Below are 25,469 nucleotides of genomic sequence, written 5' to 3' on the forward strand. Positions count from 1 at the left end.
CACCCCAGTCCAACGCCGGCCAACTCCACAGCAAATCCATTTGTATCGTCGGTAAATAGTTGCAGCCCCTGGCAGTGATCCCTGCAAAATTCCACTGGGAAGAGTCTGCCAGATGAAAATGACCCATTTATCCCCATTCTCTCTCCCGCGAGTCAGCCAGTTCTCTATCTGTGTCTGTGCATCGCCATCGACACCATGTGCAACAAGTACTGCGCTAAGTCATCTCATGACACCAGGTTAAAGTCCAACAGGTTTATTCAGTATCACGAGCTTTTGCAGCACTGCTCCTTCACTCACCTAACGAAGGAGCGGCGCTCCGAAAGCTCATGATACTAAATAAACCAGTTGGAGTTTAACCTGGTGTTGTGAGACTACTTACTGTGCCAGCATCTGTACATCATGACAAGTACTGCAGACAGATCGAGCAAGCTTAAAAACAATTGCAAGGAGACACCAGACTGAAAAGGCTTGTAACTAAAAGTGATTTATTCTAGTCAGTCCTCATCCAATTTGCTTCACACGGCGTGACGTTCAGAGGTGGCTGAAGACACACCAATACAACTCAAATATTGTGAAGTACTCCACACTGGCTTCGATCTGGAGACGGACAAGAGCATTTCATCAAACTGGAATGAAAAACCTTCCTTCCTTGAAGTAAGACTCGGTCGCTCAGAGGAGGCTCTCAGCAGAGGAATGACCCTCACGGAACGGTGCTGACAGGGGTGTTTGCAAGCGACCTTTCCTCACGAGACGTCGCCCCGACAACCCGCGGACAGGACATGATAATCCTTTGCATCTGCTGAGGTGGCAGAGTCTCTCCCGGTTACAATGAAATGTTAGTCTACACAATTTAAAAAAAAAACACACACAGCATGCAGGTACACATTTTAAAAAATGGCAGAGGGGAAGGGGGGGGGTGGGAGGTTCGATATAAAATAAAGACACGTCAAAACATGCATCGTAGGGTCTCTGGCAACAGGCCTCCCCTCTTCCCGTAGTGTTCCAAAGACTTTGGGCCTGTGCCCCGTCACAGCCCCTCTCTCCAAACAAAATACTACAGACGCAATGGGCTAAAATACACAGACTATGGCTAACTGTCCCATTTGGTCAGGAAAACAGGCTTAGTGTAGATCACACCAGCTGCACCACTCCCTTCCTCCTTGCAGTCAGCCCTCAGCCCAGCAACCCCACACACTTGCCATTTTGGTTCGACGCTGTCCCATTTCCGGGTGGGGGTGGGGAGGGCGTCTGAGCTTCGGCAGAATTCCTCTCAAGGTGCTGACTTGTATATTCCTCAGCGCGAGAGAGAGAGAGAGAGAGAGAGAGATAAACAAAGTACTTGGACAAATCGATGCCCTCCAGTTCATTACAGGCCAAAGGTGTGTCCCTTCGCCTGCCCACACTGGCAGTGCATTGGCTCCGTCCCACGGGGCGCTCAGGATCGGCTCCGATCTTTATGGTTCCCCACGATCATCTTACTGTAGAGTTTCTGCTGCTCCTCTTTGTAAGTGTCCTTCACCTTTTGTCTCTTCAGGCCACCGTCCCTGCAAGGCACAGACACTCCAGATTAAAGCACCACGCTCACTCGCACTGTCCACATCCAGATCAAACACATCATACACAACCTTTTCCTGGATTCCAGCAGGAGAACCAGTCGCTATTAGAACAGAATCCCGACAGTGCAGAAGGCCCATCAAACCTGCACAGACAACAATCCCAACCAGGCCCTATCCCCATAACCCCACAACCTGTACCCTGCTAACCCCCCCTGACACGATGGGCAATTTATCATGGCCAATCCACCTAATCTGCACACCTTTGGACTGTGGGAGGAAGCAGGAGCACCCGGATGAAACCCACGCAGACACGGGGAGAACGTGCAAACTCCACACAGACAGTGACCTGAGGCCAGAATTGACCCCGGATCCCTGGTGCTGTAAGGCAGCAGTGCGAACCACTGTGCCACTGCGCTGCATGATTTTAGGATTACATTCACTGGAGTTCAGAAGAGTGAGGGGGAATCTCATGGAAACTTATAAAATTCTAACAGGGTTAGACAGGGTAGATTCAGAAAGAATGTTCCTGATGGCGGGGGAGGGTCTGGAACTCGGGGTCATAGTTTGAGGATAAGGGGCAAACCTTTTAGAACTGAGGTGAGGAGAAATTTCTTCACCCAGAGGGTGGTGAATGTGTGGAATTCACTCCCACAGAAAGTAGTGCGGCCAAAACGTTGTGTGATTTCAAGAAGAAATTAGATATCGATCTTGGGGCTAAAGGGACCCAGGGATATGGGGGGGGGGGTGGTGGGATCAGAATATTGAATTTGATGATCAGCCATGGTTAAAATGAATGATAGAGCAGCCTTGAAGGGCTGAATGGCCTCCTCCTGCTTCTAGTTTCTATGATTTGCATCCCACGTCTCGGACAGAACCATCTTCACACCTTTCACAGACACAACTCCTGCTTCAGGTCACGGCTTGGTGACTTCAAGCAGGGAACTCTGGCTGACAGGCCCCCCTGCTCCAGCTGAGTGTTCCTCGCAGTGAGTGAGAAAGCACTTTCCTGAAGCCAGTGGCAGAGGAATGCTCTGTCTTGTACCCAAGGCAAGGAGTCCAGTCTTTGCTGGGATTGACATGGAAAACAACTTCTTCCTTATCTACACAGTACTCCTGAATTTAGCCAATCCGTCTGAATCAGGCCCTTAGATACCAAGAACCTATTAAATTTAAATTCATGTTGTGACAACCTAGGACCAATCCTATTGTGGGAAGTATTAATATGTCATCACAGGTGTAAAAGAAGGGAGGAGTGGGACAAAGAGGGGAGAGCAACTGCCACCTGCCAGAGATAACAGCTCTCAGCAGTTAGCTGTGAGACAGAGACAGCGCAAATCGCTGGCTCTCATAGCTTTATCTCTCTCTTAGAGAAAGCACTTTCTCGATAGCAAAGATACTAAAGAAGAAAGATATTCCAGACAGAAGAATCAACAGAGAAGGCCCAGAATATTCCCGAAGACACAAAACCTGGTTGTAATTTAGAGAGTGACTAAATTCTACCCTGATGATGAGTGGGATTTGTATTTATTTGAACCGCAGACCATTAGAATCCTGTTTTATTCGGGAACAGTTAATAGAAGGGATTTATTTGATTAGTTAATTTGTTCACTGTTAGATGAATAAATTATTACATGTTGATTTTAGAGAGAGTGAGGGAGTTATTTTGATTTAACCACTAGAAGTTGCTGAAGAGCAGGTCACACCACTTCCTCACAAACACCTTTTACAGATTACAGGGCGAAGTACTCCTCCTTGGATGTTTCAGAGTTAGTTTTCAGAGAAGGGGGATCTGCCTCTGCTTTATAACCCCATCTGAGAATACTCTGGCAGTCAATGCCCATCATTGTCCTCCTTTCAATGGCAGAGCTCCGGAACGAGGCTGCTAAAAGCTACCCGTTTAAGTCACGGGTAGATAGATTTCTGATCATTAAGGGAATTAAGGGTTGTGGGGAGCAGGCGGGTAAGTGGAACTGATCCACTTCAGATCAGCCATGATCTTATTGAATGTTGGGGCAGGCTCGAAGGCGTACTCCTGCTCCTACTTCTTATGTACCCATTATTGGGGTAGGGAAGGGAACGTTAACCAGTGGGGAGCTGCCGGCCTTTTAGCCAAAGCCTCTGAAATATTAACATCACGCACACTTGAAACAGGATTCCCTTTGGAGAGACCGATTTCATGAATTCAGTTAGAGACAGGTCAGAGGCAAAGTCTCCCTGAGGGGGAAACGTAACAAGGCCAGCCGCAGTCTGTATGAGGTGATCAAAGACTGGAAGCAGTGTACTTACCACAGTAAATCCACAAGGCCACCTTGCCGGGCGATTGCTGCTTTTACACGGTTTGCAAACTGCACTGCGTCTTCATCTTCCTGTGGGACACAAACAGAGAGAGAGCGTTTCACTCAGTGCTGCTCACTCACATACTCTACAACTGTAAATCCTGATCAGGGCTGATCATCAAATTCAACATCCTCATCCCCAACCCCCCCTTCCTTTACAGCTACAATAAATCCAGTGAACTGGTGGCAATGACAATAATCTCTCCCTCAATGTCAGTAAAACGAAGGAGACAGTCACCGACTTCAGGAAGCTGAGTCAAGGGCACGCCCCTGTCAACATCAATAAGGATAAAGTGGAAATGGTCAAAAGTTTCAGGTTTCTAAGTGCCCAGATCACCAATGACCTGTCCTGATCCCTCCACACTGAAGCTATAGTTAAGAAAGCCAAACAATGCCTGTACTTTCTCAGAAGATTGAGGAAATTTAGCACGTCCACTACGACTCTCGCCAATTTTTTCACAGATGCACCACAGAAAGCATTCTTTCTGCTTGTATCACAGCTTGGTATGGGCTCCTGCTCTGCCCAAAACCACAAAGAACTACAAAGGGTCATGAATGAAGCCCAGTCCATCACGCAAACCAGCCCCCCATCCACTGATTCCGTCTACACTTCCTACCACCTTGGCAAAGCAGCCAGCATAATTAAGGACCCCACGCACCCCAGACATTCTCTCTTAACATAAGAACATAAGAAATAGAATCAGGAGTCGGCCATCTCGCCCCTCGAGCCTGCCCCACCATTCAACAAGATCATGGCTGATCTGAAAGTGGATCAGTTCCACTTTCCCGCCTGCTCCCCATAACCCTCAAGTCCCTTATTTCACAGAAATCTATCTACCCGTCATTTAAACGTATTTAACAAAGTCGCTTCCAACGCTTTAATGGGCAGAGAATTCCAGAGATTCACCACCGTCTGAGTGAAGGAGTTCCTCCTCAACTCTGTTCTAAACTGCTCCCCCCGCCCCTTATTTTGAGGCTGTGCCCTCTAGTTCTTGTTTCCTTTCTAAGTGGAAAGAATCTCTCTACCTCTATCCTATCTAGCCCCTTCATTATCTTGTAAGTCCCTATAAGATCCCCCACTAGCCTTCTAAACTCCAACGAGTACAGTACTTCATCTCCAGTATCAGCCTGGTGAACCTTCTCTGTACTCCCTCCAAGGCCAATATACCCTTTCGCAAATAAGGGGACCAAAATTGCACACAGTTCCATCTTTGTCTGTCAGGAAAGAGCTACAAAGATCTGAGGCCGTGTACCTACTGACTCAAGAACAGCTTCTTCCCTGCTGCCATCAAACTTTTGAATGGACCTACCTTGCATTAAGCTGATCTTTCTCTACACCCCAGCTGTGACTGTAACACTACATTCGGCACTCCCTCCTTTCCATCACTGTGAACTTGTCTGTATAGCATGCAAGAAACAATACTTTTCACTGTATACTAACACATGAGAGAATAATAAATCAAATCAAACATTTGCCGCATCTGTTAGCATTTATGGGATCTTGCTGTGTGCAAACTGGCCGCGAGTTTCCTACATTAAGCGGTGACTACACTCTGCGGATACTTCATGAGCTGTAAGGCACTTCCTCAAGTGTTAAAAGACATTATTGCGGTGTACAAATCTCAAATAACATCGCGAGTGAGTGAAGCTGTGCAGAATGAAGTTATGTCTTTGCTGTCACATTAAAGTTTGCTCTCCACCATAGCAGCAGGAGATGCCACATATAAACAACAGCACTCTCTACCTGGTTATACAATCATATAGTGCAGAGGAGGCCCTTCAGCCCATCGAGTCTGCACCGATGCGCAAGAAATACCAGACTTCCCACCTAGGCCTGTTTACCAGCACTCGGCCCGTAGCCCTGAATGTTAAGTTCCTCGGCCCACCCGCCCGCACTGAGCTCTGACTCTTCATTATCCCCTTGTTCCCCACATCAACAGTCAGGCTCAGAGGCTAGTTTCATTCAGTACCAAATCCAGGTTAAGAATGGGAAAGCCTGGGGGGGGCACTGAGATGCTGGAACGTGATGGAGAGGCTGGGAATCCTGCAGTGAATAACTCACCTCCTGACTCCCCCAGAGCCTGTCCACCATCTACAAGGCACAAGTCAGGAGTGTGATGGAATACTCCCCACTTGCCTGGATGGGCGCAGCTCCAACAACACTCAAGAAGCTCAACACCATCCAGGACAAAGCAGCCCCACTTGATTGGCCCCCCATCCACAAACATTCACTCCCTCCACCACCGACACTCAGTAGCAGCAGTGTGTACCATCTACAAGATGCACTGCAGCGATTCATCCTTAGACAACACCTTCCAAACCCACGGCCAATTCCATCTAGAAGAACAAGGGCAGCAGATACATGGGGAACACCACCACCTGCAAGTTCCCCTCCGAGCCACTCACCATCCTGACTTGGAAATGTATCAGCTGTTCCTTCACTGTCGCTGGGTCAAAATCCTGGAATTCCCTCCCTATCGACGTTGTGGGACAACCCACAGCAGTGATTCAAGATGGCAGCTCACCACCACCTTCTCAAGGGGCAACTAGGGATGGGCAATAAATGCTGGCCCAGCAGCGACACCCATGTCCCACGAATGAATAACAAAAGGATGCGATAATGCCTGCTGGCATTCACAGATGAAGAATGGTCTCCTGATCTCCATGTGCTAATCCTGAACCTAGCAGAGTGGGCTGAAGAGTGAGCCATCAGGCTTCACTCCCCAGTGTCTCCTTCCTCCCCCCTCCACCCCACTGCATCACAAAGCCAGAGCTTACCTCTCGTGTCATTGGCGGTAGATACCAGACGCTGCAGACTATAGCCCAGCTTGTCATCATCCTCAGCAGGTAGTTCACCATTCCGTACTTGCTGCTGTTCCAGAAGGCTTCTCCAAAGCGAGGATCATACTGTGGAAGTTAAAATGTTCAGATTTTTTTTTAGAGAATCATGCCTTCTCTGTAACAGCCTGTCGGAATGTTATCGGCTGCAGACCTTCAAGGGAGTCTGTCTGCTTTAGACTAATCTTCTCTTGCTTAGGCCTTAAAACCTTCTGCTTTTTGACCTGGATGAACAAGACCAGATTTTTTCCATAACAAATACCAAAGGCGAGATATGGGGATGCGTTTTGCAAATGAAGGATTAGCAGAAGTCAATTTTTCATCGAATGAGAAAGGGAGAAAAGCCAGGATTTAATTGGCAATGAAAGATGTGAAATATCTCTTGTTTCTGGTTTGTTGTAATTAACTAACTTGTTTCTCTGTAACATCAGAACCACTCCAGCCAATCTGACAGAGGGAGGGGCAGTTCTCCTTGTGCACAAGTCACTAAAGGCCTTACATGGTATCCAGTGCTGTTTGTGTTAACAGTAGACTGAGCGTGCCTAAGGTTGCTGGTACCCAAGGATCTCTGACAGTGCTGACAAAACAGAGTCAAAGCAACAAGATCAGAGTCTGGGCATCAGCCCTTTAAAACAGCTCATCCTCTGTAGCTGCAGCCCAGTGAGGCAGAGGAAACGTATAATAGTCTCCTTAAAAACAAAGCAAACGTCGACCTAATCACAGGCCCAAAGGTGCAGTGACGTTAACGCAGTGGGTCCCGTTTAGTGAGGGAGATTTACTGGAAGAATATTGCCATCTCGTGGGTGCGATAAACAGGTACACAAATCTCGCCTTGTCTGTTAGAGAACTGACAGACAACCTCGGCTAGTGAGAGGGGGCTGCAGCAGTGACTGTCCTTCATCTCAGTGGGCCACAGGATTAAAGCCAGGCTTGTTCACTCACCGTGACCCCATGAATAATATTAAATACATTTCATACACGCCAAATATTTCATAACCAGTTACAGAAAATGTTTAATTCTGGAGGGGCACAGATCAGCTAGATAGTCAATATCTTTTCCCAAAGGTAGGGGAGTCTAAAACTAGAGGGCCATAGGTTTAAGGTGAGAGGGGAGAGATACAAAAGTGTCCAGGGGGGCAATTTTTTTCACACAGAGGGTGGTGAGTGTCTGGAACGAGCTGCCAGAGGTAGTAGTAGAGGTGGGTACAATTTTGTCTTTTAAAAAGTATTTACACGAGTAAGATGGGAAGAGGGATATGGGCCAAATGCAGGCAACTGGAACTAGCTTAGTGGTTTAAAAAAAGGGCAGCATGGACAAGTTGGGCTGAAGGGCCTGTTTCCATGTTGTAAACCTCTATGACTCGATGGAGATTTGAGAAGTGGGCTGTTTTCAGTGATTCTGGGTTTCTCTGTTATTGTTTTCTGTTTGCTAACCTCTATACTCAGGGCAGTACAGTGGCCCAGTGGGTTAGCACTGCTGCCTTACAGTGCCAGGGACCCAGGTTTGACCCCAGTCTCGGGTCACTGTCTGTGCAGACTCTGCACATTCTCCCCATGTCTGCCAGCACCTTCAGAAGCAGGCAGGTGCCTAACAACCCAAGAGGCCAATCCACAATTCACAGCCAGAAGGTGAGGCCTGCATCTGATCCTTCGAGCCAAAGTAGCAGAAAAACCTTCATAAAGGCCTTTGAACTATCTTTACCAGACCAGGAAAACATTTCCCAGATTTGATCATCAGCCCTGTAGCGTGTGATGACTGTCAGCTGGATCGGACTTCACAGAATCATTGAATCCCTACACTACAGAAGGCAGCCATTCGGCCGTCCACAATCCCAACCACGCCCTCTCCCCATAACCCTGTGGCTGGTCCCCCGATACGAAGGGGCAATTTAGCATGACCAATCCCCCTAACCCGCACGTCTTTCGGACTGTGGGAAGAAACCGGAGCACACGGAGGAAACCTACGCAGACACGGGGAGAACATGTAGTCTCCACACAGACAGCAACCCAAACTGGGAATCGAACCCGGGTCCCTGGCGCTGTGAGGTAGCAGAGCTAACCCACTGTGCCACCGAAATACCCCACAGACTTACAGATCTATTTAAATTGGATGCTGTTCGGGAATTGTATATTTTGGAACACGGGGTAATTTCTACATAACCTGTGTGTGTGTTTAGTGATTCATACACTTAATTATCTAGTTATAGTTTGTGTGCATTTGTCTTTTAATTTAGTAAATAGTAGTCGTAATTGCTACTCAATGACTGGGTTGATTATTCTCACCGGGGAGGGGGCTGGTGGTGGTGGTGGTGGTTCAAGTGACTCCTCACATCAAGACAGGACACTACATGAACTGTTTCAAGTTGAGACGGCCTCACAGCTAACATCCACCTGGTTCATGACAGACACCGTACCCACCCACACTCCCAATTTCAGGGAATGCCAATCTGAAACAGAAACATTTTCCATCAGACTGGGGGGGGGGAATGCACTCCCGAAAATTGTGCACACTCTGACAAGGTTAAACACAGTAAAATGTCTGACAACACCAGGTTTTAGTCCAACCGATTTATTTGATAATACTCACAAGCTTTCGAGGGGACTGCCTCTTCGTCAGGTGAATGGAGAGTTCTGGCCTCAGACAGACCATATAAAGCACAGACAGTTTAGAGATTACTGATTAGAATGCGAATCCTTACACCTAACCTGCTGTTCAAGACCTGAAGTGGCTGACAATGTGAGTGGACGGAGCACTGATCACAGGTTAAAGAGATGTGTATTGTCTCCAGACAGTACAGTAAGTGAGGTTTTGCAAACCCAGGCAAGTCACGGGGGTTACAGATAGTGCGACATGAACCCAAGATCCCTGTTGAGACCGTCACGGGCATTCAGCCTCTGACCTTCGGGTAAGCAGTCTCCAAGGCGGCCTTCACAACACACGACAGCGCAGAGTCGCTGAACAGAGACTGATAGCCAAGTTCTGCACACATGAGGACGGTCTCAACAGGGATCTTGGGTTCATGTCGCACTATCTGTAACCCCCGTGACTTGCCTGGGTTTGCAAAACCTCACTTACTGTACTGTCTGGAGACAATACACATCTCTTTAACCTGTGATCAGTGCTCCTTCCACTCACATTGTCAGCCACTTCAGGTCTTGAACAGCAGGTTAGGTGTAAGGATTCGCATTCTAATCAGTAATCTCTAAACTGTCTGTGCTTTATATGGTCTGTCTGAGGCCAGAACTCTCCATTCACCTGACGAAGAGGCAGTCCCCCCGAAAGCTTGAGAGTATTATCAAATAAATCAGTTGGACTAAAACCTGGTGTTGTCAGACTTTTTACTGTGTTTACGCCAGTCCAACGCCGGCATTCCCACATCAAGGTTAAAGATGCCAAACAGTCTAGATCAGAAATTGTCCAAAGCCCAAAGGATAGCCAGTAGCATGTCCGCTACGACTCTCACCAACTTTTACAGATGCACCATAGAAAGCATTCTTTCTGGTTGTATCACAGCTTGGTCTGGGCTCTTGCTCTGCCCAAGACCACAAGGAACTACAAAAGGTCATGAACATAGCCCAATCCATCAGGCAAACCAGCCTCCCATCCATTGACTCTGTCTACACTTCCCCCTGCCTCAGGAAAAGCAGCCAGCATAATTAAGGACCCCACGTACCCCGGACATTCTCTCTTCCACCTTCTTCCTTTGGGAAAAAGATACAAAAGTCTGAGGTCACATACCAATCGAATCAAGAACAGCTTCTTCCCTGCTGCCAACAGACTTTTGAATGGACCTACCTCGCATTAATTAAGTTGATCTTTCTCTATGCCCTAGCTGTGATTGTAACACTACATTCTGCTCCCTCTCCTTTCCTTCTCTATGAACGGTATGCTTTGTCTGTATAGCGCGCAAGAAACAATATTTTTCATTGTATGTTAATACATGTGACAATAATAAACCAAATCAAAGTGACTTAATAATCAAGAATTACTCCAGATCTTAACTATGGCTTCACTCATCTTGTGGCACACCCAGTTACATAGAACAAAGGACAGTTTAGCACAGGAACAGGCCCTTCAGCCCTCCAATCCTGCACTATCATGTTATCCTATCGAGGCCTGTATCCCTCTATTCCCCATTTGTTCATGCATCTATTCAGATAAGTCTGTTGGAATTAGTCTTACCTTGATAGCGACTGGATAGACAGTGGCTCCAATTTCAAAGCTTCCCTTCTTAAACATCATGACGGAGGTATTATTGATACAGGTTCCTATAGAGAAGAGACAGGCAGGCACCAGGTGAGCGAAGCAATCGTCTCTGCCCCTCACTACTTTTTATCTCATGTTCTGAATGGGATGCTGCCCAGTCAAAGTTTATGCAGGAAACATCTGCTCAAAGCTCCATGTTCTCTAAGCAAACTCCATCTGAGGGTCCGAATGTTGCATTAGAAATCGGGAAAGCTTGATAAAGAGGGGGAAATAAAAACCAATCTGAATCTGCTCATGGATAGGGTGACAATGGTTCGCCACAAATCTCTAACACAGTACTAGTCTCACAGCACCAGGTTACAGTCCAACAGGTTTATTCAGAATCACAAGCTTTTGGAGCGCTGCTCCTTCCTCAGGTGAATATCCTCACACTTGGAATACTGTGTACAGTTCTGGTCACCCTATTATAGAAAGGATATTTTTAAACTAGAAAGAGTGCAGGAAAGATTTACTAGCATGTTACCGGGATTTGAAGGTTTCAGGCTAGTGATAGACTGGGACTTTTTTCTCTGGAGCGTAGGAGGCTGAGGGGTGATCTTATAGAGGTCTATAAAATAATGAGGGGCACAGATCAGCTAGATAGTCAATATCTTTTCCCAAAGGTAGGGGAGTCTAAAACTAGAGGGCACGGGTTTAAGGTGAGAGGGGAGAGATACAAAAGTGTCCAGAGGGACAATTTTTCACAGAGGGTGGTGAGTGTCAGAAGTAGTAATAGAGGCGGGTACAATATTGTCTTTTAAAAAGCATTTGGACAGTTACATGGGTAAGATGGGTATAGAGGGATATGGACCAAATGCAGGCAACTGGGGCTAGCTTAGTGATTAAAACTGGGCGGCATGGATGAGTTGGGCCAAAGGAAGCTGGTTCAAGTACAGTCCAATCCCCCACAGTCATCATTTTGCAGCCTCATATCTATTCTGATCTGTCCATCAAGCAGACAAAAGGGAATACTAACAGGTTAGGAAAGAAATGGGGAGAAAAGAAAGCAAGAGCTGGAAAGGGTGTGGATTATTTGCAGAACAAAATGAGAATAGTGAAGTCTTGTGTGGATGTGTAAATAAAAGCCACAGATAAGACCATGTCTTTGCCCAAAATGGCCTGCTTCAGCACTGGAAACTCAATGCTGTTCACAGCTTGGAAGCAGAGGTACAAATCGATTCCAATGGGCACAAAAGGAAATACAAGAGGATGTAGAAAAGAGGAAACAGACTTTGTTACAAAGAGACTTGACAGGCTGTGGGAGTTTGCTTCCGCAGTTAGTGGTGAACACACAGATTATATCTATAGTCTCACTGGAATTCTACCCACGGAAGCGGAGCTGGTGAGGAGCGGACAGTGGAAATGTCCATTAACCTCAAGACAGGGCAGCTGGGATCTGTCCTAGAATAAAGAACAGTACAGCAAAGGAACAGGTCCTCTGAGCCTGTGCCAATCACGATGCCTGCCTAAACTAAAACCGTGTGCACGTACCGAGTCCATACCCTTCCACTCCCATCCCATTCACGGATTCATCTAGTTGTCCCTTAAATACTGCTATTGTACCTGCTCCCACCACCTCCCTGGGCAGCGCCTTCCAGACATTCACCACCCTCTGTGTAAAAAAACTTGCCTTCTACATCTCCTCAGAACTTTTCCCCATGCCTCCTATTACTTGACTTTTCTACCCGAGGAAAGAATATTTGACTATCCACTATGTCCATGCCAATCATAACCTTGTAAACCTCTATCAGGTCGCCCCTCAACCTCCGTCGTTCCAGTGAGAACAAACCGAGTTTCTCCAACCTCTCCTCATAGCTAATACACTCCAGAGCAGGCAACATGCTGGTAAACCTCTTCTGTACCCTCTCCAAAGCATCCACATCCTTCTGGTACTGTGGTGTCCAGAATTGAACACTACATTCTAAGTGAGGCCTAACTAAGGTTCTGTACAGCTGCAGCATGACCTGCCAATTTTTATACTCAATGCCCCAACTGATGAAGGCAAGCATGCTGTATAACTTCTCCACTTGCATTGCCACTTTCAGTAACGGGTGGACACGTAAGCCCAGATTCCTCTACCTGTCAATACTCTGAAGGGTTCTTCCCAATTGTCTGTTAGAACTGAGGCAGTAACACCATAGTATGCCAGCTGGACACTGCCCATCTCCAGTCTGTCACTGGGAGGGTAGTAGTACAGGTTTGGCATACATGTACCCTTTAGTCACTGCACACTCCATAGTGAGAGACATGAATAAGGTACTGAATGCAGCTCAGCACTTTCACCTGCTACTGAGACATCTCATCCCACCTTTCTATCAGTCAGGCTTCCGTCTGAAACTGCACAGACACGTGTCAGTATTGTTCAACACACACCCAAGCTCACTGTAAGATAGGGAAAGGCTTGCTGCAGGGACTAGCTTCTTAACGTAGACAGACCCTCCCAAACCCCTTGTAGCCTTTTGCTGTGTCATTCTTCCTGTGTCAGCATCTACAGTGAAGTTACTCCGCAGTGGGTAACATCACAGCTAAATCCCTATCAGGCGAAGTCAGTGATGACTGAGTCGTTCCAGCATGGCGCACACTGGACACTGATCACGGGACAGTTACAGCAGAGAAGACAGCTATTCGGCCCATTGTATCTGTGCTGACTCCCCAAAGGAGCACTCCCCCTGCCTTCTCCCAGCACCTTTGAATGCTCCAATTCCCTTCTGAAGGCTTCCATTTAACCTGCCTTCACCACACTCTCAGACAGCACACTCCTCATCCGAACCACTCGCTCTGTGAAGAAGTTTCTCCTCATGTCTACATTGCTTCTTTGAAGAATCACCTTCAATCTGTGGCCCTCTGCTTTTCGATCCTTGCACCAATGGAACAATCTCTCCCTTTCGACTCTGACCCGATCCCTTAAGTTTTTGAACACCTCTAGCAAATCTTCTCTCAGCCTTCTCTTTTCCCCAGGAGAACAGCCCCAACTTGCCCAATCTGCCTGCGTAACTGAAGTTCCTCAACCCTGGAACCATTCTTGTGAATCTTTTCTGCACTCTCTCTCTCTCTCTAATATCTTCCCATCCACCCTAAAATACAGTGCCCAGAACTGCACCGTCAAGGCCAGACCAATGTTTGATCCAGGTTTAACATACGATTCTTGTTCTTGTGTTCAATACTCCATTAATACAATCTGGAATACGATGTGCTTCATTTTTATTAATTGCTGTCTGCCCTGTCCTGCCACCTTCAGTGACTTGTGCACATAGACTCCCAGTTCCCTCTGCTCCTGCATCCCCGTTAGGACTCGACGCTCTCTTTCCGATCCAAATGAATGACTTCATTCATTAAACTTCATCTGCCACTTCTCCATCCTTTCCACCAATGTGTCCATATCTTTATCTACACTGATTGCCTCACAGTTTGTAATGCTTCCAAGTTGTATCTGGATCTTTGTACCTCAATTGGACCCAGTGCTGCCCAAGCTTCTTAACACTGAACAGGAATCAGACCTGGGGCCTGCTGAACTCTCAAGCTCAGTCACACACCCTCCTCACCAATTTGAGGCATCCTGTCTACCAGTTTACCTCGAGGGTCCTTCAATGTCTATCTCACCAGGATTCTCTTTTCAGTAATGCCAGTATCGTGTCTGCTGCCATCTGTCAGAGGGCAGAGACCATTCGATGCTCACACACTTACCTTCTGGGAAAATCAGAATCGGAAGCTTGGCCTGGTCTCTCACATGCTCACTCAACCTAAAAAAAAAAATCAACAAAGGCACAGTTAGCCTTTCCAAGTCAAATAACCCATCTGCTCGTGTAGAAATCTCTTGCCTTTCTAAAGAACCCTTCCATGCTTTCTTTCACGGGAAGCGAGAATTGCTAGTGAGGCCCAGCATTTACTGTCCAGCCCTAATTTCCCCCTGAAGTAGTGGTGGTGAGCCGCCATCTTGGATCGTTGTGGTCGGTACATCCACAGTGCTATAAGGGAGGGAGTTCCAGGATGTAAAGGATTAACCAGACAATGCACAGTGAGCACTCAAATCTTTTAATCTTTTATTTCCTGCTAACAAGGCGAACGGACACAATGAATTTCACAACGTTGCTCTGTCGATTCATACAGACAATATAACAGTTATAGTTCACTGCATCTCGCTCTCTGGAATTTTGTTATGGAAAGGGTCTTATTTTCATTCTGTGGCAAAGGCTGGAAACAGCGTTCATGAAACTAACACAAGGTTTAGACTAGTCGCTTACCCGGAGTAGGCAAGCGTTGGCCTCACTGAAGACCTTGTTTGCTAATAATGTGTGCTGATGAGATAGAGATGTTTAAAATGGTGGATGGCGTACCAATCACACAGGCTACATTTTTAATAATGTTTTTTGAAGGTTTTCCATTCACGCGTTGCAACAAACCCCCAAAGTCCACTGCAGAATAGAATCATAAAATATCTACAGTGCAGGAGGCCATTCAGACCATTGAGTATGTATCGACCACAATCCCACCCAGGCCCTACCCCCATAACCCCACACATTCACCCTGCTAATCCCCTGACACTAGGGTCAATTTAGCATGGCCAATCATGCTAAACCATGTTTGGGTTGTAGGAGAAAACCCACGCAGACACAGGGGAGAACGTGCAAACTCTCCATAGACAGTGACCCGAGGCCGGAATTGAACCTGGGTCTCTGGTGCTGTAAGGCATTGGGTGCTGCCCAATTAGAATAATCCTCATTCCACACAGACAGATAGAAAAGCAAATAATAACACAACTGGTTTCAATGATCAATCATCGTTCATTGTAGTCAGGCACTCCTTTTCACACGGATAATGAATGGATATTGCAAAGAGTGAGGGATCTCAGGATAAAGCGTCGAGATTTCCACGAATTGATGGTGAGCCCCCACCAAGGAAACTGCCCTCTCAACTGGCCATAAGACAAAGGAGCAGAATTAGGCCATTCAGCCCATCGATTCTGCTCCGCCATTCAATCATTGCTGATATTTTTCCCATCCCCATTCTCCTGCCTTTTCCCCATAACCGCTGGTCCCCTTATTAATCAAGGACCGATCTATCTCTGTCTTAAAGACACTCAATGACCCGGCTTCCACAGCCTTCTGAGGCAAAGAGTTCCACAGATTCACCACTCTCTGGCTGAAGAAATTCCTCCTCATCTCTGTTTTAAAGGATCGTCCCTTTAGCCTGAGGTTGTGACCTCTAGTTCTAGATTTTCCTACTAGTAGAAACATCCTCTCCACGTCCACTCGATCCAGGGCCTCGCAGTCTCCTGTATGTTTCAATAACATTCCCCTCATCCTCTAAACTCCATCGAGTACAGACCCAGATTTCTCAACCATTCCTCATACAAGCTCTTCATTCCAGGGATCATTCTTGTGAACCTCCTCTGGACCCTTTCCAAGGCCAGCAATCCTTGGGGCCCAAAACTGCTCACAATACTCCAAATCTGACCAGAGCCTTATACAGCCTCAGCAGGACATCCCTGCTCTTGTATTCTAGCAGGATTCTCTTCTCTGCCTCATCCATTCTCTTTAGGGTATCTTGCAGTTCATTAAAATGAGCACCAATGATTTGTGCCAGGGAGCTGAGTTATCCACAACTTCCCTCACAAAGGGAGCGCCATCTCACTGCCTATAACGTTGTCAGAGTGAACCCATTGACCAGCTAAACCACAACTGCCAACAAGGTCCCACCCAGCCATCTCCCAGCACCTTCATCAAACAAAGATTTTCCCCACTTTGCTCAGCTCCCCGTCACAGAATCACAGATACGCTACAATGCAGAAGGCCATTTGGCCCAATGAGTCTGCACCAATGACAATCCCACCCAGGTCCTATTCCTTCCGTAACCCCACAAATTTTCCTCTAACCTAAGCATCCCGGGAAACTAAGGGGCAATTTAGCACGGCCAATCCCCCTAACCTGCACATCTTTGGACACTAAGGCGCAATTTAGCATGGCCAATCCACCTAACCCGCACATCTTTGGACACTAAGGGACAATTTAGCATGGCCAATCCCCCTAACCTGCACATCTTTGGACATGGAGGGACAATTTGGCATGGCCAATCCACCTAACGTACTCATGTTTGGACTGTGGGAGGAAACCGGAGCACCCGAGGAAACCCACACAGACACAGGGAAAACATGCAGACTCCACACAGACAGCGACCCAAGCCAGGAATCGAACCGGGGTCCATGGAGCTGTGAGGCAGCAGTGCTAACCACTGTGCCGCCCAAAAATGATAACCAGGATGTTCCAGGAACATCGCACAGTGTATACCTGCCAAAATTACCATGATTATGAGTTGCACTTCAGGGTTTAAAAGAATTAAAAGATGAACAGTGCTTGCAAAAACGCAGCTCCTCCCTCACTGAGAACATGGGCCTCCTCCTCCCACCTCTCCCCCGCTGTGTTGAGCTTCCTGAACCTTGTTGGAGCCGCACTCACCCAGGCAACGTGAACCCAGCAGATGCCAGAAACATTCAGAAGAAAGTGAGCTCTGCAGTCAGCCTCCCATATTTCTGTCGATTCAGCCCTGTGCCATAAACAGTGCCCTGACCACCTGCTGTTCACAGTAAGAAGTCTGACAACACCACGTTTAAGTCCAACCGATTTATTTGACAGTAAACTCACAAGCTTTCGAGGTTTCCCTCTTCACTTACCGTGAAGAGGGAAACTTACTTCATTCTTACTGTGTTTACCCCAGTCCAACGCCGGCATCTCCGCATCACCCACTGTTCAGCCAGCCAGATGAATCGCAAAGATGCCACAGTGATCAAAACCCTTGAAATCGCGTGATTATTATCTCACCTTCTTGCAACGAGATTGCGGTCTTTGACCTCTGACCTCTCAAACCAGATATGAGGACAAGCTTTGACCATGGCCCTCTGAATGACTCCCATCAGCCCACCATGGATCTGGCCCACCTGTTGGAAAACACAATCACACGGGTGGTTAGAGCTGTTCTCAGTGTATCAGTTAGCAATCTGCTTCGAGTAGCTTGGGAGTGGCTTCCCTCTCTTAAGCAACCAGGCTCAATCTGAGTAACAAGGGTCAGACTGCATTTATACCCCTTCTATTCTCCACTGCTTCCTCATCTGATTTGATTTATTATTGTTCTATGTATTTGGATACAGTGAAAAATATTGTTTCTTGTGCACTAAGCATACCGTTCATAGAGTACATAGGGGAGAAGGAAAGGAGAGAACGCAGAACTTAGTGTCACTGTCATAGCAAGGGTGTAAAGAAAGATCAGCTTAGTACTTGATTTGATTTACTATCACACGTACTGGGATACAGTGAGAAGTATTGTTTTTTTGTGTGCTATACAGACAAAGCATACTGTCCATAGAGTACATGCGGGGAAGGAAAGGAGAGGGTGCAGAATGTGGTGCTACAGTCATAGCTAGGGTGTACAGAAAGATCAACTTAATATAAGGTAAGTCCATTGAAAAGTCTGATGGCAGCAGGGAAGAAGCTGTTCTTGAGTCGGTTGGTATGTGTCCTCAGACTTTTGTATCCTTTTCCCGATGGAAGAAGGTGGAAGAGAGAATGTCCGGGGTGCGTGGGATCCTTGATTATGCTGGCTGCTTTTCTGAGGCAGTGGGAAGTGTAGACAGAGTCAGTGGATGGGAGGCTGGGGAAGGAACGTGAAGGGGAATCACAACTTGATAACTCAGAGAATACAGAGGATTATATTATTGCTCCGCGCTACTACATCCAGACATCTTTCATGGGATTTGCTGACTAGGAGTGGAGAAAACTAACAGCCATTTTGTGCCAGCAACGTTCCAGAAGCTACATATATTTTCAAAAGACAGACTGTACCGAGACAGAAAAGGCATTTCACAAAGTGCTGAAAAGGTGGTGCCGATGCAGGAAAAATGCGTGTCTTGCACTGATTTCCCACTCGATCTTAATCACTCCTCATGCCGATACCAAAGCACACAGAAGTGAGTAATATCCGAGTGATTGGCAGCAAACCTTCCCGTTCTGAGAACGATTCAACCTTCAGTCAAATCATCTGGATAAAGGACTAATTGTCCCTTCTCCACACACCCGCAATGCCAATGTCTCATTCAGCGTGGAGAAGTGTGGCATAATTCACTTTGGGCAGATCACTAAGGAAGGATGGTACACAGCAGGAATCGCAACAGTGCAGATGAGCTGAGAGATCTTGGTGCCCACAGACACTGGGCAGCACGGTGGCACAGTGGTTAGCACCGCTGCCTCACAGCGCCAAGGACCTGGGTTCAATTCCCAGCTTGGGTCACCGTGTGTGGCGTTTGCACGTTCTCCCCCGTGTCTGTGTGGGTTTCCTCCGGGTGCTCCGGTTTCCTCCCACAATCTGAAAGATGTGCTGCTGAGGTGCTAAATTCTCCCTCAGTGTAACCAAACAGACGTCGGAGTGTATCGACTAGGGGATTTTCACAGTAACTTCATTGCAGTGTTAACGTAAGCCAATTTGTGACTAATAAGTTAACTTTAAATAAAAACAAATCCTTAAATGGGATTGGGTGACTTTTTTTTATTCGTGTGTGGGACATGGGATGTCGCTGGCTGGGCCAGTATTTATTGCCCATCCCTAGTTGCCAAAGGCAGTTGAGAATCAACCACATTGCTGTGGCTCTGGAGTCACATGTAGGCCAGACTGGGTAAGGACGGCAGATTTCCTTCCCTCAAGGACATTAGTGAACCAGATGGGTTTTCCCGACAATCGACAATGGTTTCATGGTCATCAGTAGATTCTTCATTAAAGATGTTCTTTTATTGAATTCAATTTCCACCATCTGTTGTGACGGGATTCGAACTCGGATCCCCAGAACATTAGCTGCATTAACAGTCTAGCGATAATACCACTAGGCCATTGCCTCCCCAACAAACTGGGGTTAGAAATAGAGAAATGGAATATAAAAAGATAATATAGATGAAACTAAAACTTCATAATTCACTGGTATGGCCTTAGCTGCAGTATTGCAGATAATTCTGGGACCCACAGTTCAGGAAAAATGTCACAGCCTTCAATACAGGGGAGATTTCCCAGGGATGGGGGACCTCAGTCCCGAGGAGAGTTAGGACAGTTCCCCTCGGAGCAAGGATGATTCAGAGGCGATGGAGGTCGCCAAAACGTTGAGCGGTTTTGATCGAGTCAACAGAGAGAAAAATGGTTCCCTCTGGCGAGTAAGTCATCATTGCAAAGATCGTGTTTGTAAAATTAAAACAAAAAAAATTGTAACAAGAGTCGAATTGTAAAATTGCATGGTCCCTTTCAAAGGTAGTTTTTTTGCAGTACTTACAGTTGAACAAAAAAGAGGTGCAAGTGCATGGAGTACACAGAGTGAAACATTTATATCAAGAGACCAGGCAGTATGTTGCCAAGACAACTGGCTGTTTTGGAATTTTGCAGCCCAATCAGTTTAAACTAGCACTTAGCTCACAGCCGACTCTTAGATTTAAATTTAATGTTTTGGTAACCTGAGAACCAATCCTATTGGGAAGATGTTGATATGTCATCAGGAGTGTAAGAGACAGGTCTCAGCTTCAGAGAGGCACAGCCAGCAACCACTCTTTGCCACAGCTCACAGCTTTAGAGGGAAACAGAGACAGCAATCTCTCTCTCTCTGCCACAGCTGATAGCTTTGAGTCAAAGCCTCATCTGAATAGCAAAGATACCAAAACAGGACAGAGATTCCAGACAGAAGACCAGAAGATGATAAAACTGGTTGTATTTTGAAAGTGACTAAAAATTCTACTTTTTTCTTAAGTGGGAATTGTATTTAACCGTTAGTTAGATAAATAAATTGTTCCTTGTTGATTTTGGAGTGTCTCAAGTAGTTATTTTGATTTAACCACGAGGAATTGCTGAATCACAGATCGTCCCACTTCACACTCACTTTTACAGATTATGATTTGAGGTATTCCTCTGAGTAGTTAGGTGTTAGTTCTCAGACAGGAGTACAATCTCCGCTTTACGACAGTCATGAATCTACTCCACCTCTCTCTCTCCAGCAGCACCGTCTTTCTCTCTCTCTCTCTCAAAACTGTCACCCATTGCTTGCCATTTTAACACACGATCCTGCTCCCACGTCCACGTCTTTGGCCTGCTGCAGTGTTCCAGTGAAGCTCAACACAAACTGGAGGAACGGCATCTCATCTTCCGGCTGGCACTTTACAGCCTTCCAGTCTTAACATCGAATTCAACAACTTCAGATGATTAGCTCTACCCCACCTCTACCCCTTTCTTTTCATTTTATTTAATTTTTTTACTTTTCTCTACCTTTCATTTCTTTATTGTCTTTCTTTATATTTCTTCCTCCCCACCCCCCCCCACACTTGTCCCTCCTATTTACCTCCTCTTTCTTTGGCTTTTCTCTCCTTTTGCTTCCCTCTTCTTCTCAATTTTACCTCCCTCCCACCCATCTCCCCTCTTCCCCCACCTCTTCATCTGTCACAGTTCACCCTCTGATTTCAGCTTCTGTGCCGTGTGGCCGTTCACACCTTCTGTTCTCTCTACGGGCTGCCATTAGCAGCCTTTCCCTGGTTTCTGTGGCTATGTCTCATCTTTCATTCCCTCACCCTGCTGTATAAATATCTCCCACTTTCTACGCCTCTTAGCTTTGACACAGGGTCATCTGGGCTCCAAACATCAACTCCTTCCTCTCTTTACAGATGCTGCCAGACCTGCTGAGATTTTCCAGCATTTTCTCTTCTGGTTTCAGGGATCTTTTCCCAATGATTTTAAATCTGAGGGAGATGTGGAGGAACCCTTTCACTGGGAAAGCTGTCCGGATCGGGAATGTTCTACCTGCAAGTGTGCTGGATTCCAGAAATAACTTGAAAAGTGGACTGGACAAGTAGGGAGGGTTAGGAACTTATGAGGATACAGACAAAAAACAGCGATGTGGGATTGATCAACTTTTCCCAAGTGTTAGCACAGTGGCCTGAATAGCCTCTATCTGTGCGGCAAATTTCCAGGATTCTCCGAGTTGGAACGTACAGAAGTTAAATATCAAACTTCACTGGATTCTGAGCCGCTGCTAACTGGATGACATGTTGGAAGAGGAAAGATGGTAGCCTGAATTACAGAGATGAAGTTTAAGGAGGTCACATTCACCACCACAGAGACATCATCTCATGAAGTCCGATTTCCCTTCGACTGGGGCAGCACAGTGGTTCGCGCTGCTGCCTCACAGCACCAAGAACCCAGGTTTCATTTCCCAGCTTGGGTCACTCTCAGTTCGGAGTCTGCACGTTCTCCCCTGTCTGCGTGTCCGGTTTCCTCCCACAGTTTGAAAGACATCTAGTTAGGTGTTAAATTCTCCCTCAATGTACCCAAACAGGCACCGGAGTTTGACGATTAGGGGGTTTTCATCGTAAATTCATTACAGCGTTAATGTAAGCCTACTTGCAACTAATAAATAAACTTTACTGACTGTCAGAATGCCCAAGTTCTAAGATTTAATAAGCACTCACCATAGCGTAGAAGCCATCACTTGCCAGGATGATGACATCGATTGGAGAGGTGTGGTTTGCAACACATATGCCTCCATTTTTCGGCCTGTTTTCGCTGTCAAGGATCGGAAGGGAAGGAACGGTCACAATGCATGCTTATCGCTGTCAAGTTCACACTCGTGTCAATCTCAATGAGGTCAACTCTCTTTCTTCGAAGCTTCTCTCCATAGAAACAATGGCAGGGACTAATTTAACAAACCTTGGCGGTATTACATGCATATCCTTACTTAAACACAGAGACTAAAACTGCACACACGATTCCAAATGTGGCCTCACCAAAACCCTGCACAACTGTAATAACTTCCTGTCGCCCAATCCCTGTCCATTGTCTTTCTAACCGCGGTGTAGTACCTGCATTCTAACTTTCTGTGCTCCTTGTACACTTCCAACATTCTCACCTTCTCAAATATAGCCAGAGTTTTATTCTGACGGCCAAAGTGAATAGCTTCACATTTCCCGATATTATACTCCTGCTGTAGTCCTCTAACACTCACAAACTGCTACTCAAACTTTCAGATCTTACTGATTACTCTATCTTACTGCTCCTACTCTTAGTAATTTACCACTCTAACAAACTTTCAAACTGATACTTCCCTGCATTCATCCCTTTGCTATTTCTCTCTCTCCCAACTTCCTACACATCACTTTCCTCTCCCATCTCTCTTACTCCCACGACATCCCCCTTGCCATCTTGCTCGGTCCCCCTCTCCCATACGACCACTAACTCCCCCCCTCCCCCATCCACTCTCCCGCTCGCTCCCCCCTCCCCCTCTCCCCCATCCACTCTCCCGCTCGCTCCCCCCCTCCCCCATCCACTCTCCCGCTCGCTCCCCCCCCTCCCCCATCCACTCTCCCGCTCGCTCCCCCCTCCCCCATCCACTCTCCCGCTCGCTCCCCCCCCTCCCCCCATCCACTCTCCGCTCGCTCCCCCCCTCCCCATCCACTCTCCCCGCTCGCTCCCCCCTCCCCCCCTCCCCCATCCCCTCTCCCGCTCGCTCCCCCCTCCCCCATCCACTCTCCCGCTCGCTCCCCCCTCCCCTCTCCCCATCCACTCTCCCGCTCGCTCCCCCCTCCCCCTCTCCCCCATCCACTCTCCCGCTCGCTCCCCCCCCTCCCCATCCACTCTCCCGCTCGCTCCTCCCCCCCTCCCCCATCCACTCTCCCGCTCGCTCCCCCCCCTCCCCCATCCACTCTCCCGCTCTCTCTCCCCCCCTCCCCCATCCACTCTCCCCGCTCGCTCCCCCCCCCCCTCCCCCATCCACTCTCCCGCCTCGCTCCCCCCCTCCCCCATCCACTCTCCCGCTCGCTCCCCCCCTCCCCCATCCACTCTCCCCGCTCGCTCCCCCCCTCTCCCGTACACACTCCTGCTCGCGCCCCCCCCCCGACCCCCCATACACTCTCCTGCTCGCTCCCTCCCTCTCCCATACACACTCCTGCTCGCGCGCCCCCCCCCCGACCCCCCATACACACTCCTGCTCGCTCCCTCCCTCTCCCATACACACTCCTGCTCGCTCCCCCCTCTCCCGTACACACTCCTGCTCGCGCCCCACCCCCATACACACTCCTGCTCGGTCCCTCCCTCTCCCATACACACTCCTGCTCGCGCCCCCCCCGACCCCCCATACACAACTCCTGCTCGCTTCCCCCTCTCCCGTACACACTCCTGCTCGCTCCCCCCTCTCCCGTACACACTCCTGCTTGCGCCCCACCCCCCATACACTCTCCTGCTCGGTCCCTCCCTCTCCCATACACACTCCTGCTCGCGCCCCCCCCCCCCCCCCCGACCCCCCATACACACTCCTGCTCGCTTCCCCTCTCCCGTACACACTCCTGCTCGCTCCCCCCTCTCCCGTACACACTCCTGCTCGCGCCCCACCCCCCATACACTCTCCTGCTCGCTCCCCACTCTCCAGAGCCCAGCTCACAGGGCAACAAGCAGAAAGCTGTGAAGGGGTATGAGTGAGTGAGGGAATCAGGATACGGGAACAGTGAGTGAGTAAATGAAGGAGTGATCAGGTGAGGACGACTTGAGTGAGTGGGGGATGGGGAGAGGCAAACAATGGGGGCGGGGGGTGAATGAGTGGGGAGATGAGAATGCTGAGTGAGCGAGTGAGGAGAGGGAGACTGTCAGGAGGGGCGGATGCTGAGTGAGTGCAGGGATCGGGAGAAGGAAATGGTGAGAAACAGTGTGAGTGTGGGAGGGGATCAAGAGAAGGAATGGTGAGTGAGCAAGTAGGTGAGGGGATCAGGAGAAGGGAACACAGTTGTGTGAGTGAGTGAGGGGGAGGGAAGGAGAGAGGAGAGAGAGGGGAAGGGAGTAAGAGGATCAGGAGAAGGGTTGGTGAGTGAGTGGGTGGGTGAGTGGGCGGGTGGCAGTGGAGTGGCGGTTCATGTTGAAAATGCTGCCTGTGCATTCAGTGTTCCTGTTGGCTGCACAGGAACTGCACTGAGGCAGGGACGGAGACAGTGCCATTTAAACAACTTTCCTAATTTACAGACTGTCCCAAACAACAGAACGTGCTTCAAACAAGACCGATAGCTGTCATATAAAGCCATGATGCCAGGTTCTGGGATAGAGAAGCAGCATGTTACACACCTGTCATGATAGTGAATGATCGATGTCAGTGCCCGCACACAAATCCGGTAACACATCAAGTGTATGTGCTTGCTGAGAAAGTCTTTTCAACCTGGACAAAGGGAGCAGAAACACTGCCAAACTTCAGTCAATGGCGAGGCAAACAGAAGACACAGTGTGTGAGATTAAAAGAATGAAATAAAATGGACAAAAACCCCCAGTGCAACTGTTCAGAATGCCACTCTGAATGTCAGTCTACATCAGCAGAGTTCAGTGTGAGGATTACAATGGGTCTCGCTGTCCCTTCACACAGGAGGGCAAACAGAAACCAGCCAGAGCTCCCCACTGCTAAGTGCACCGCTGAATACTGGAGGAGAAACTGAAGACTACCATTTCCAAACC

General features: G+C 47.9%; 1 protein-coding gene across 1 annotated transcript; it reads right to left on the reverse strand.

Moving 5' to 3' along the window:
- Positions 1-466: 466 nt before the first annotated feature.
- LOC145340277 (glycerol-3-phosphate acyltransferase 4) lies at positions 467-25,168 on the reverse strand. The gene is made up of 8 exons (XM_080184723.1): positions 25,089-25,168; positions 22,454-22,547; positions 17,792-17,907; positions 14,661-14,716; positions 10,914-10,999; positions 6,671-6,799; positions 3,843-3,922; positions 467-1,544 (listed from the first exon to the last, which is right to left on the reverse strand). The coding sequence occupies exons 1-8, from the start codon at positions 25,142-25,144 to the stop codon at positions 1,436-1,438; spliced, it is 726 nt and encodes a 241-aa protein (XP_080040849.1). The 5' UTR covers positions 25,145-25,168; the 3' UTR covers positions 467-1,435.
- Positions 25,169-25,469: the final 301 nt, after the last annotated feature.

This window comes from Carcharhinus amblyrhynchos, unplaced genomic scaffold, assembly GCF_965287045.1.
Source record: "Carcharhinus amblyrhynchos unplaced genomic scaffold, sCarAmb.v2.hapA scaffold_896, whole genome shotgun sequence".
NCBI classification, from domain to species: domain Eukaryota; kingdom Metazoa; phylum Chordata; class Chondrichthyes; order Carcharhiniformes; family Carcharhinidae; genus Carcharhinus; species Carcharhinus amblyrhynchos.

Coding starts and splice junctions, on each gene's coding strand:
- LOC145340277 (XM_080184723.1), bottom strand. CDS start 25,144: ATGTGTTACCGGATTTGTGTGCGGGCACTGACATCGATCATTCACTAT. Junction 17,908..22,453: donor GTGATGGCTTCTACGCTATG/GTGAGTGCTTAT, acceptor GTTTTCCAACAG/GTGGGCCAGATCCATGGTGG. Junction 1,545..3,842: donor GGCCTTGTGGATTTACTGTG/GTAAGTACACTG, acceptor TGTGCCTTGCAG/GGACGGTGGCCTGAAGAGAC.